The 13,094-nt window shown below is 37.2% G+C and overlaps 1 protein-coding gene across 5 annotated transcripts in view; it reads left to right on the top strand.

Moving 5' to 3' along the window:
- The window catches only part of PREX2 (phosphatidylinositol-3,4,5-trisphosphate dependent Rac exchange factor 2), a 297,237-nt gene that overhangs the window by 203,464 nt on the left and 80,679 nt on the right, over positions 1-13,094 (top strand). For all 5 annotated transcript variants that reach the window (XR_009253713.1, XR_009253712.1, XR_009253711.1 and 2 more), the window contains 2 exons: positions 2,903-3,005; positions 7,960-8,103. Coding sequence is in view for 2 of the 5 variants with exons in the window: in XM_058699768.1 (XP_058555751.1) it covers positions 2,903-3,005; positions 7,960-8,103 (247 nt within the window). In the remaining 3 variants the exon portion in view is untranslated. The remainder of the gene's footprint in view (positions 1-2,902; positions 3,006-7,959; positions 8,104-13,094) is intronic.

Raw genomic sequence — 13,094 nt, forward strand, 5'->3', positions numbered from 1 at the left:
AAAGCACACAAAGGATTTGAATAGGTGTTTCTTGGAAGAAGATATAAAATGGCCAGAAAACACATGAAAAGATGATCGACATCATTAGCCATTGGGGAAATGCAATTCAAAACTACAATAAGATACTAGGACACATTGAGATGTGGATAACTGTAATCCAAAAGACAATCACAAGTGTTGGTAAGGAGAAATTGTAACCCTCATACATTGCTGCTGGGAATGTAAAATAGTGCAGCCGTTTTTAAATTTTTTTCCATATATTTTTTATTTGAATATAGTTGACACACAATGTTACATTAGTTTCAGGTGTACAACATAATGATTCAACCTATGTGTTCTGCTACCCTCACCACAAGGCTACCATCTGTCACAATACAACGCTATTACAGTACTACTGACTATACTCCCCATGCTGTGCCTTTTATTCCCATGATTGATTCATTCCACAACTGGAAGCCTGTATCTTCTACTTCCCTTTATCCATTTTGCCCATCCCACCACCCCCTTCCCTCTGGCAGCCATCAGTTTGTTCTGGTATTTATAGGCCTGATTTGTCTTTTGTTGGTTTATTCATTTGTTTTGTTTTTTAGATTCCACATATCACTGTAATGTAGGCCCATCCATGTTGTCCCAAATGACAACATCTCACCTTTTTTATGGCTGAGTAATATTCCTCTGTGTGTGTGTGTGTGTGTGTGTGTGTGTGTGTGTGTGAGAGAGAGAGAGAGAGAGAGAGAGAGAGATACATCATATCTTCTATCTTCCTTGGATTATCCATTTGTTGTTGATAGACACTGAAGTCAGTGCAGCCATTTTGGAAAACTATTTAGCACTTCTTCAAAATGTTACACATAGAATTCCCATATTACCCAGAAACTCTACTCCTATATAATATACAAGAAAAATGAAAACTTATATTTACACAAAGAAAAATGAAAACTTATATTTACATAAAAACTTGTATACAGATATTCTCAGGCTACAACATGGATGGAGGTTGAAAACATTATGCTAAGTGATTATAGCTGTAAAAGATATATATTATTTGAGTCCATTATTATGTAATATGTGAAATAGGCAAATTTCAGAGACTGAAAGTAGGCTAATGGTTGCCTAGAGCTAAGGACTGGAAGAAGGGATATGGGGAGTGAATGCTAATGGGTACTAAGTTTCTTTGTGGGGTGGTGCAAATATTCTAAAATTAGACTATGGTGGTAGTTACACAACTCTGAGTACACTAAAAACCCCTAAGCTTATACACTTCAAATGGGGGACTTTTATAGGATGTGAATTATATCTCAAGAAAACTGTTTTTTTTTTTGCTTAGTCTTTTGAAACCCTTAACATTATAGAATTGATTAAAAAAATCCAAAGGTGGCTTTATAAAAAGTGAAAGAAACCCATATTTTTTCTGTCTCTGTAACAAGCACATACAAGCCTCCTAGCAATGTGGAAGGTTCTGTGGGAGGTGCCAGCACTGGCAGTCTGTGTGTCCCTGAGCTCTGAGCACAGTCCATGGTCACTTGCATATCACTTTAGCCACATCTGCTGGAGCATCAGGACTTGCACTATAGCAATCAGAGGCCTGCCTGTTTGGGACACTTCTTCCTTGTGTGTATTCTTCTCAGTTAAGAAGATGCTGATTCTTTAGCCCTATCCTTCCAATTCCAGGTTCATGGCATACTTTTGCTGCTTCAAAGGACTTTAAAAAATAAGTTTACTAAAATAAACATTTATCCAGCACTTACTGTGTACCATACATGTATTAAGTACCAAGCCAAAGTGCAAAGGTGATGATTCTCTTAACTTTTTGCTTTGCGTGCTATACATCTTTGGGATCTGGAGTTTGATTTAGTGATTCTTTTTCACACAAGGGACATTCTTTACTATCTCCTTCACCCTCTACTCATGCTGCCCCCTCCCCAAAATGGCTGTGTGCTTACAGCAACTTTTAAAAGTGTGTGTAAATCTTGTTAAAATCATTATTTCAAAGGATCATTGATAGTCTTAAAGAAACAAATGTTACCTTTAAAAGATAATCTGTGTATGATAAGGCTAATTATTCTTTCAGGAGGAAATTAATAAAAGACTCTAGGTCATGCACAAAACTGCTAATAGGAAGGCCAGAATTTAATACTAGAAAGATAATATTGCTGAGACATGCACAGAACTCGTTACCGTGGCTGGGCCTTACCTGCTTCAATGTGAAATAATATGCTCTTAGAATGAAAGGAATGATAAAAACAAATCAGATTTCGTAGTCACAAGACTTCTAGATTAAGGCCCCATAAAGGCAAGTGAGATAGAAACGATTCTTGTACCTAAGCTCTTTGGAAGAAAAATCACTGCATACATGCAAATTGCTTTCATCACAGCTCTACAAGGTTGCAAAATGAATAATGCATTGGCTATCTTATTGTAAAACAGGATGGAAACTGTGTACTGTGGCTTTTTAATAAAATAATATTCTTGCCTTTTAGCTGTTACATTTTTAAGATTATAGAAGTTTGGAAACAGATAGCATGCTTATTGTATTATTTACACATTTGTTTGTAAATAATAAAAATCAACACAGTTTGAATATAGCTACAAAATAGACTGAAAGATTGTGTAGAACCATTTAGGTAATATGGAAAAGGAAAAATATAAAACTATGAAAGAGACTTGTAACTTTGAGGGATTTGTTAATTTCATTGTGGACAGTAAATTCTTAGATAAGTGTTGATAATTTGGTTTGCATGTAAATAAAACACAAATGAAGCTAGTTTTGGTCTGGAGATGTGATACAGTGTGATGTGATGTGATGTGATGTGATGTGATGTGATGTGATGTGATGTGATGTGATGTGATGTTCTATCCTTTGCAATCCAATCATATTTTGTACTATTTTCTTTCTTTCTAGACAGATGAACAAGCCATGTTAGAAGATACACTGGTTGCACTATTTGATTTGGAAAAAGTTTCTTTTTACTTTAAACCATCAGAAGAGGAACCACTGGTTGCAAGTACGTAGTTAAATGTCTCATAGGTGTTTCATAGAATTTTTTGACATCAAACAAAAACATATGGCATAACTTTGATATTATATTTGATATATAGTTCAAATTGTTTTATATAAAATATTATATTTAGGGTAAAATAAATAATAATAACCAACTGTGGAAGTGATAGAAAATATACCAGAAGAGGCTTATACCAGACCATTGAAAGAACCTCGCGTTTCTAATTAAGCCATGGGTCAGAGGAATGACCTGATCTGGCTTACCTACTGAAAGCTGCCTCTGATTGCAGTGTTGAATAAAGCATTACTGGGGACAAGGACAGAAGCAAACCAGTGAGGAAGCTACTTCAGTGACCCAGGTTGAAAGATGATGGGGACTTGACCTTGAGGGTAGCTGTGGAGATGATAACAAGTGGTTGATTCTGAATGTATTAAATTATGAAGGTAGAGAGAACAGAATTTTATTAAAGTTTCATCTTCTCTGATAAATGAGAGAGAATGAGAACATGAATTACAATGTTAAGGATTTAGATTATATTCAAGGGAGAACTTGGTGAAGGGGATTAATTGATTAGGATATTATTACTTGAAAAAATTGTATGGTCTTCTGTGGGCATGTATAAAACAGAATATATTTTCATTTACTTTAGTCATGTGGGTATGATTTTTCCAAAGGCAGAGAAACTCTTATTTTCACAACATGACCTGTTTTTTTTTTTTTTCTTTTAGATTTTGCTTTAGGGGCCATAAGCTCACAGGAGTACTGTTTTCCATGGTTCAAATACAACATTACTGGTGAATGGTCTGTTGAACAAGCAGGCAGGGGACCCGTGTTATAAGCTTGATAAAACAGTTACTTATTGCATAGCCACCATGAGAGGTTTAACTTTAGCACATTGAAAACTAGTATAAATATTAGAGATAATTAAGACCACATAAGCAATATTAGCATGTAAATGTGTACATATCTGTGACAAATATAAACATTCATATAATTCATATATATTTTTATGAATGTCCCCAAAGCATAACCTCAACTTCTGAAAACAGGTCCCTAGGGCAAGGTCAATTCCAATGCTACACTAATAGATATTCCAAGCAAGTCATTAACAGTGATGGTAGGAACATACCTAAGTATATTCAGGAAAGAAGAGAATTTTTTAATACCCAGTGTCATCACATCTTATTTAAGTGGTATAAGGAAGCTAGAGCTTTATTATTAATTGCATGTGATTTGATCTTTCTGTAAGGTTACAAACAGAGGAGTCAGATGGACAAATTAATTTGCATCACTGTAGTGAAGACTAGTTTGGCTGCTTGTCTTTGAGGGAAGGACTGAGCACAGAGGGGAGGAAACATGAAGTTATAAAGAGAACAGTGCTTTGAAGATAAGAAACTTGAGTTCCAAACTTGTGCGACTCTTATCCACAAACATGGGAGTACTAGCTTTCCCTCACTCATGGGGTCATGAGCCTTAAATAAGATAATGTATTTGCAAGTCCCTAGCCTTGCACATTCTCTCTCTCTCTCTCTCTCTCTCTCTCTCTCTCAAAAACAAACATTAAAAAGAAATTTAATGAAAAAAACAAAAATTAAAAAAAGGGGTGCCTGGGGGCTCGGTTAAGTGGCTGACTTTGGCTCAGGTCATGATTTTGTGGCCTGTGGGTTCAAGCCCCACATTGTGCTCTGTGCTGACAGCTCAGAGCCTGGGACCTGCCTTGGATTCTGTCTCCCTCTCTCTATGTGCCTTCCCTGCTTGTGCTATCTCTCTCTCTCTCTCTCTCTCTCTCTCTCTCTCTCTCTCTCTCTCTCAAAAATAAATAAACATTCAAAAAATTGAAAAACAAAAAAAAAGAAAGTCCCTAACATTACAAGGCTCGTGGTAGTATTCAGCAAATATTTGAACCCATCCTCCTCACTTTATTACTCTGCATTCTTTTTAAAGAGCTATGTTTAGTGTTATTTATAGTCGTATTTTTGCATTAAAAAATAATGAGATTCTGAAGAAATAGGGCTTGCAAGCAAGTTGAACTCAAATGTCTGGATTGAAGACATTTTATTTTTCTTTAAGAAATACTAGGTATATACACCATGCTAACTGCTGAACTAAATTCCCGAGATACAATAGTGACTAAATAAAACAAAGATCCCATGGGCATGAAGCTTAGAAACTAGTGAGAGATAGAAAGGAATAGATGGACATTGTAACCCACTGTAGTATAGGGAAAGTACGAGATCCTTTCTATGTCATGTTAGGTAATTAGTGAAGAAGGAGTAAGTGAGCTAAATGATTAGGTTGTATAAAATTAAATATATTTTATGGAAAATCTTCATGTTTTTGGAGAATAAAAATATAATGATAGCAAATCTTCCCCCCTTTCAATGGTGATACAGGTAATTTTACTATAATGATTAGCAGAATGGATATTTTTGAGCTTTCACTTTTTCTATATGAGCCAGGCATTGCACCTGTAACCGTGGATGCCGTGGTGAATAGGACAGACACCATCCCTATCTTTATGGAGCTCACAGCCTACTTGGGAGAAAGCAAAGAAGGAATCAACTACAAAGATGATTAGGGCCATGATAAATCCTATGCAAGAAATAAGCAGTGCATAAAGAATGAGGGTACGGTGGCTCTTTAAGGAATCAACAAGGAAGGGCTCTCAGCAGAAATAGCTTTTAAGCTGAAATCCAAAGGGTGATAAAGACCCAGCCCTGCAGAGGGTCAAGGAAGAGCAATTCAGGCAAAGGGAACTAACAACTTCTTGGAGACTTACCTTCAAATTCATGGGCCTGTTCAGTGACGGAGGGCCAAGTTTACCGGGATGGGATGCCACGGTTGGAATTCCTCTCTGGAATAAATACCATAGGAGAGAACTTTTCTTCGTGCAATAATTTTTTTGTAGCCTTTAATTGTTACATAGTCCTAATCTTCGATTTTTTTTCATAGTAGATAAATTTCCACAAATAAAAGGCAGCAATTTCAGCTCCACATTACTATGTGCTTTTACAGGTATACCAGTTACTTCGAGAGAAGGTCATTCTTTCACTCTTAGCTTTAACTTCATTTTAAATTTAATATACTTGATAATTTTCAGTCATTTTCACTTTCTTTCTTCCTAGGATAGCATGTTTATTTGTCCTATAATGGAACTCCAACTGCTGCATTATTATCTTTCTTTCAAAAACATTTCGTGCCAAAGAGCAAACAAATGGAGTTTTAAAAATTGAAATACAGGGGCGCCTGGGTGGCGCAGTCGGTTAAGCGTCCGACTTCAGCCAGGTCACGATCTCGCGGTCCGTGAGTTCGAGCCCCGCGTCAGGCTCTGGGCTGATGGCTCGGAGCCTGGAGCCTGTTTCCGATTCTGTGTCTCCCTCTCTCTCTGCCCCTCCCCCGTTCATGCTCTGTCTCTCTCTGTCCCAAAAATAAATAAAATAAAATAAATAAATAAATAAATAAAATAAAATTTAAAAAAAATTGAAATACAAATGAAAGACATTGTATGTAAAGGGGAACTAGAAAATACAAATACTTAGTATATACTTAGTATATATACATTTTCTATAGTGTCTGTGCATCCTTTTTCTATTATAGAGCTAAGGAAAAAATGGAGTTTCCCAATCATTAAAATCCAGTTAATTTCCAACTCTTCAACTGAGAAATGTCTTCTCTTTTCTAAACCAAAATCCTTTATACCTCCCATAAACATATAGAAAGGGGCTCCTAGGTGGCTCAGTAAGAGTCCAACTCTTGATCTTCACTCAGGTCAAAGCCCTGCATCAGGCTCTGCGCTGACAGCATAGCATGGAGCCTGCTTAAGATTCCCTCTCTCTCCCTGTCTCTCTGCCCCTCCCCTGCTCCCTTTCTCTCTCTCTCTCAAAATAAATCAAGTTAAAGAAACTTTAAAAATATAGAAAGAAAAATAAAATAAGCATTATTATATGGCATAAAAGAGACTTGTAGATGTTAATGCAATACCTCTGCTATTGATATGCATAATTACCTACATTTAATGAGAAACCTGGTATCTCTCTTCCATAATGGATTTAACCTTGAACTCTACTTTTATACATAATTTTATTCAAGAAGTAGGTTAGAACTAACAAATATTGAGCAAGAACTTGTATTAAAATTTCTACTATATTTTTGCCTTAATTTTTAACTTGGTTAATATGACTATTCCAGCTTCTTAGGAAGATTTTACATTCTTTTTAAATGACATGAAAGTTATTTGTCTTGGATAAGTAACATAAAATGAGAAGTATTTATGATAGCACTATGAAATACTCCTGCATCATTTTAGCTTTTCAAATTGGTTGTTTTTTTGGGTTTGGTTTTTTATTTTGCTTTTGTTTTTGAGTAATTAAACTTAAGATCTTTGAGAAAACTAAAAGAATTTGGACAGATAATTTCTAATGACTGTAGGGCATCAACAGAGGTAATATGTTTTTGATCTGGTGCTCAGGGAATGGAACTTGCAAAACCCATGCGAATTTTGATAATCGTTGCTCTGTACCCAATCTCTTGTACACTACTTAAGAATTGTACCCAAAGGACTCATTTTGACTAAAATATGAATGAGGCAGCTGCCCTGGGAGATTCTGATTCCAAACCATGTGTAACTAAACTTCTCATTTAGTTAAGTGAGACATCTGGTGTGTCAAAGTGTAACGGAGTTTCCTATTGTAGAATTTTATATACAGTACAGTAATAAATCTGTTGCTTTAGCTAATAAGAATCTGATTTAATACTTTCACTGAATAGCGCTGTAAGTTTGCCTAACCTGAACTCGAGATATATGTCAAGTATATTGTATGAGTATAATACATTATATATAATATGCATATATTTATATTAGTTTCTAGTAATTTTCAAGATTTTTTTAAAAGTTAACAAATACACTTTATAACATAACCTGACTTTTGGAAATAATGTAATATTAAATGTCACTTAGATGTTCCTCTTACATATCAAGCGGAAGGAAGTCGGCAGGCTCTGAAAGTTTACTTCTACATTGATAGTTATCATTTTGAACAGCTGCCTCAACGTTTGAAAAATGGAGGAGGGTTTAAAATTCATCCTGTTCTTTTTGCACAAGGTAAACTACTTTTTTTAATACATGTACTTAAATTATGTTATCTTTATTTTTAAAAATACATGTAATTGTAGCCATCATAGTTGTTTTTTCCATTAATTCAAAAATTCCTTCGCAGTACCTAGGTAATGTATTTACTTCTGCGAATGTTTATTAAGGAAAGAATAACATTAGTTTTAAATATTTACCAAATAGGACTGCAACAGTATTTATAACGGAGAAACAAGACATGAGTGCTTTAAATAATACAGATAAATTAATTTGGCTCAAATAAATTATGGTAGAGCCATTAAAATTATATGGTTAAAATTTTTTTATGAGATAGAAAAAGATTGGCAATGTACACATGCAAGTTACAAAAAATTTATATTCCATTCTCAATTATGTAATCCAAGTGTGTATATAATCAAATGTATATAAAATGTTTTTGGTATCATTGGGTGATTAAATTGATGATGATTTTTTATTCTTTGAGTTTTTACCCTGAGTAAAAATATATTCCTTTTATAAATAAACAAATTGTTTTGGCAAATGAACAATGAGTTTTTTTAACTGCAATAGAAGAAATTAAGGTTAATGAGTAAGAGTCTTTCAGTGAACTGGTTTCCAAGGAAAGATCCTGGATCTTTTTTATTTCCAGAGGCACAAATACAGCCCCAAACTGATTAGAAGTCCAGATTATTCTAGTGTAGTTTCTTCTAGTCTATGATTTTTTTTTTTTTTTAACTCGTGCTGTGGTCACAAGATTATATCAGTTTCTCTGAGCAGGTCCATGGAGGATTTCATTTTTTTCTTCTATTGAGTTTTCAAGAACTGCATCAGTTTTGCTGTGGAATTTTTATATTCTAATAAAAAATGAGAAGAGTAGAGAAATAAAATTAATCTCTGTAACTGAAGAACAGACAGGCAAATGAAATCAAAATCTATGGCCAAGTGAAAATTCTTGTACCATATGCATATTGTAATTCTAAAAGTTAGATTGCCCTTCCTTTGATTGCCATAGTTTAAAAACAATGGCTGCCTCAGATACTTGGTAAGAATACATTGAAGCAGAGGAAATTGTCAGTGCAGAGATCTTAGGAGTTTATTAGAAGGTATTTTCATTTTTTTTTGGAGGACTGTGGTAGGGTCCATATAGACAATACAAGAGTCTGTAATGGAAAGGAATGGGGGAATAAAAAGAAACTGAGCAGAAATAGACCTTTGGAGCTACCTTGGGAGGATAGTTTAGCCTAAAAGGTTCTTCACTTCCTTTCCTTTACTCCTCTTTTTAAAAATTCTGCCTTTGAAACCATGACTGAGATGACAGATGGCATTTTGCATCTTTTCTAAAAAAATTATTACATTTGTGACACATCAGCCATAAATAGCTGAATATTCATACCCAACAGCAAATGTTCATAGGAAAAGGAAGAGTATTTTCCATGTAACCTCTCTTTTATAATTATGACTAAGTCTAATTTAAAAAAAAATCCCTAAATACATACTAGTTCAGTGAAAAGAGTATTGCTTTTTAAAATGTAACGGAACACTAGCTAACATTAGGTTTTAATATTTACACAGCAATGAACTATGAAAAAGCAACAATGGAAATACTATTGCAGTTGAGGTCACAGATAGGTAAAGAAGACTGGAAAACAGCTTGTCTCATTAGAACAGTGTCAGTGATAAGGCTGCTTATTTAAAGGGGCTGCCGAAGTTCCTCTGCACTTCTAAAACTCCCATGAGGATTCATTATTAGTCGCTCTGACTATTTTCATCAGATTGAGAGAAGCCCAGGAAATTCAACACCAGCTTGAATAGAGATTACCATCTGGTAATTGAAAGTGGTGGTAAATGAAGAGATTCCAAATGGTGTCTATTCCGGAGATGGAAGTTTATTCAAAGGGTTTTAGCTTTAGGTGTACATATGTACATTATTGGTCTTTGCTAGCAAATCCGAAAATTAGAAAAATGAGACGAATTTGAAAGCCTCCTGGGAAAATTATTTCTGTCAGCCCTTGTAAAGTTGTCGGTTGTACCATATACTTAGAACAGGAAGCAAACATACTGCTTTCTTCTCATTTTTCTTGCCTGAATAGACCTTTTGGCGAAGGAGGGCACTCTGACTGATGGGGCTCGCTGCAGAGATGGGACCAGCTATGAGATCAGGAATTCTAGTGCCAGAAGCAAGCAGGATACACTTTAAGGAACGTGTATCACTCAAGGGGAGACCCGCAGGAGAACAGGAATCGAGGCAGACAAAACAAGTGATACAGATTTACAAGATAAAGATCACAGAAACAGCTAAACAGGAAAGCCAGCACAGAGCATGAGCAAAATGCTAGAAGGAAAAGATCACACAAAAGCAGTCTTCTCTAAGTACTTCCTGCAGGCCAGGGAATTAACTCTGGGGGGATCCCCAAGCCCTTGATGAAATAAAGCAAGTGACTATAAACTTGGTGAAAATGGGAGTAAGGAGGATAGACAGATATTCAGGGTCACTTCCTCTGCCCATTTCCCATTGGCTTCTTTGCTTGCTGCTTCTCAGTGGTTCTCAATACTGGCTGCACTTTAATCACCTTGGGGAGGTTTTAGAAAATACCCAAGCTTGGTTCCACAACAAACTGATTAAGTCAGAATCTCTGGGACATAAGGCCCAGATACCAGTATATTTTAGAAGCTTTACCAGTGATTCTTTTTTTTTTTTCTTTTTAAGTTTATTTACTTATTTTGAGAGATACTGAGACAGCATGAATGGGGTAGGGGCAGAGAGAGAGAGGGAGACAAAATCCCACGCAGGCTCCACACTGTCATTGCAGTGCCCGATACGGGGCTTGAGCCCACGAAACTGTGAGATCGTGACTTGAGAGCCAAAACCAAGAGTTGGACGCTTAATCGACTGAGCCACCCAGGTACCCCTTTAAGGTGATTCTAAAGTCCACCAGGAGTGAGGAAGCACAGGTCAACATAGATTATGAAGCACTGTGCAATTATCCAGTTAATCCTTGCTTAATTAGATTGATCCATTTCACAAAGGTTCAACATTTCTAGATATGGGGAGACCGGGCGATGGGGTAGGGCCTTTTCACTTCTGCATTGTTAAGTCATGAAGAGGCAGGCTGCCTCTAGGAGATAATGATTTCGGTGGGACAGTTTTCTTCAGCAAAGACTGAAGATTCCCTAAAGAGCTAATGGCTGAGGGCTGTCTTCTGGCAACCACAACAGCTAGGCAACAAGCCCATCCTTTCTGAAAGGGAATCTGAGTGAGCGACCTGCCATGGTCCACCCTATACCCTCAGATCCATTTGGGTCAAGAGTAGGAGTGTCTCCTTTGTGACTCTGATGGGCTCCCTTCCTGGGGAAGAAGCATGGTAATGGGATGAGAAATAATGCCAAAGATGCCCATTTTCCCTCTTCTGTATCCATTGTGGATCATCCTTGCTCTCAGCCTCAACTTTCTGGTCCCAGTGGCATGACTAAGACTTCCATCCCCGGGGGGCCTGACCTTCCTGTTCATTCTGCCCTCTTCAGGCCAGGGTTGCTGCATTTGTCCATTTACCGTCAAATTTAGACATGGAAGTACCAAGAGGGACCCAAGTGGATTACTGGGTGCCAAACATGTTCCTTCCTGCCCTCATTATATAGCAATAGCCCTACTTCCTTATGTGTTGCAGACTATGAGTCTGGAGTTCTCTCTTGTCTGGCAAGAGAGCAGATGCAAAATTGAATATGAGAGAGGCTAATGTCCGGGAGGAGACAAGAACCCCAAACAGGGGTTTCCTCTCCGTATTGAGTGCGCAAGGTCGTACGCACATGGTGAAAGTGAAGAAAATAAGATCTTATACACGTGGTGAAGGTGGAGAAAACAATCAGACAGTTATCATTAACTTGTGTGTGTAAGAAGCAAAGAGTCTAGGGGGCAAGTGGCGTTTGTGATCAAGGTATATGGGCATCAGATGGAAAGTAAGTTCCTGCAGGTGATACAACAAGTTGCTCGTGATCCCAGTACAATATCTTGATAGCTCACCTGAGGCACTTTCACCCCATCGTGGCGGCTTTCCACACTGTTTTTTTTCTAACCCATTTATATAAGTAGAACCTATTTCCCCACAATTAAGATAATCAGAGTTGACCAGCCTTGCCAAGATGGTGGTCTCTCATCCTGGATGCCTTGGCACCAGGGGCCTACAGTGCTCAGGTGGTAACCGTAGCTGATGTTCAGTGGGACCCCTGCCTTGTCTTCTAGGGAAAGTGGGCTACTTTGGGGATCAGGACCTTTTAAACCCATGGAGCCAAAGTTTCAGGGACGGGAAGCACACATCCCTAAGTGACGCACTGGGACTGATGTTGTATTAGTTTCCCAGCCCTGCCGTAACAAATTACCACAAACTCTGTGGCTTAAAACGACAGAAATTTATTCTGTCATTGTTTTGGAGGCTAAAAGTATGAAATCAAGATGCCCGAAGGCCATGCTCCCTTGGAAGACTCTAAGGAAGAATCCTTCCTTAACTTTTAGCTTCTGCTGACTGTCAGAAGTCCATGGCATGCCTTAGCTTGTGACGCAAGAATTACAGCCTCTGCTTTCGTCTTCACACAACCTTTTTCCCTCAGTGTGTCAGTCTCTGTGTCTCTGTCCCAATAAGGTGGACACTTATAAGAACAGGAGTTGTTGGATTTGGGCCACCCTAATCCAGTATGACATCATTTTAAGTAGATGATATCTACAAAAACCCTGTATAAAAATTAGGGTCGCATTTGCAACCACCAGGGGTTAGGACTTTTGTTTTATCTTTTTGGAGGACACAGTTAAACCCTCAATAGATGCTAAGCAGGAACCTTTCTACTTCCACTCTTGGTTCCCAGACCCATGTATCCTACGTACTAGGGACATGGCATCACATAAAGGTCTTTGATGTTAGTTATACTGTGCCCTAGAATATGGCATCTCTTCTTTGTAAAGTAGTGATAAGTACTTGTTTCCTGGGTCTCTTATGGTGGTTTTCCTTACACTA

The sequence above is a fragment of the Neofelis nebulosa genome, chromosome 14 (genome assembly GCF_028018385.1).
Source record: "Neofelis nebulosa isolate mNeoNeb1 chromosome 14, mNeoNeb1.pri, whole genome shotgun sequence".
Lineage (NCBI taxonomy): Eukaryota > Metazoa > Chordata > Mammalia > Carnivora > Felidae > Neofelis > Neofelis nebulosa.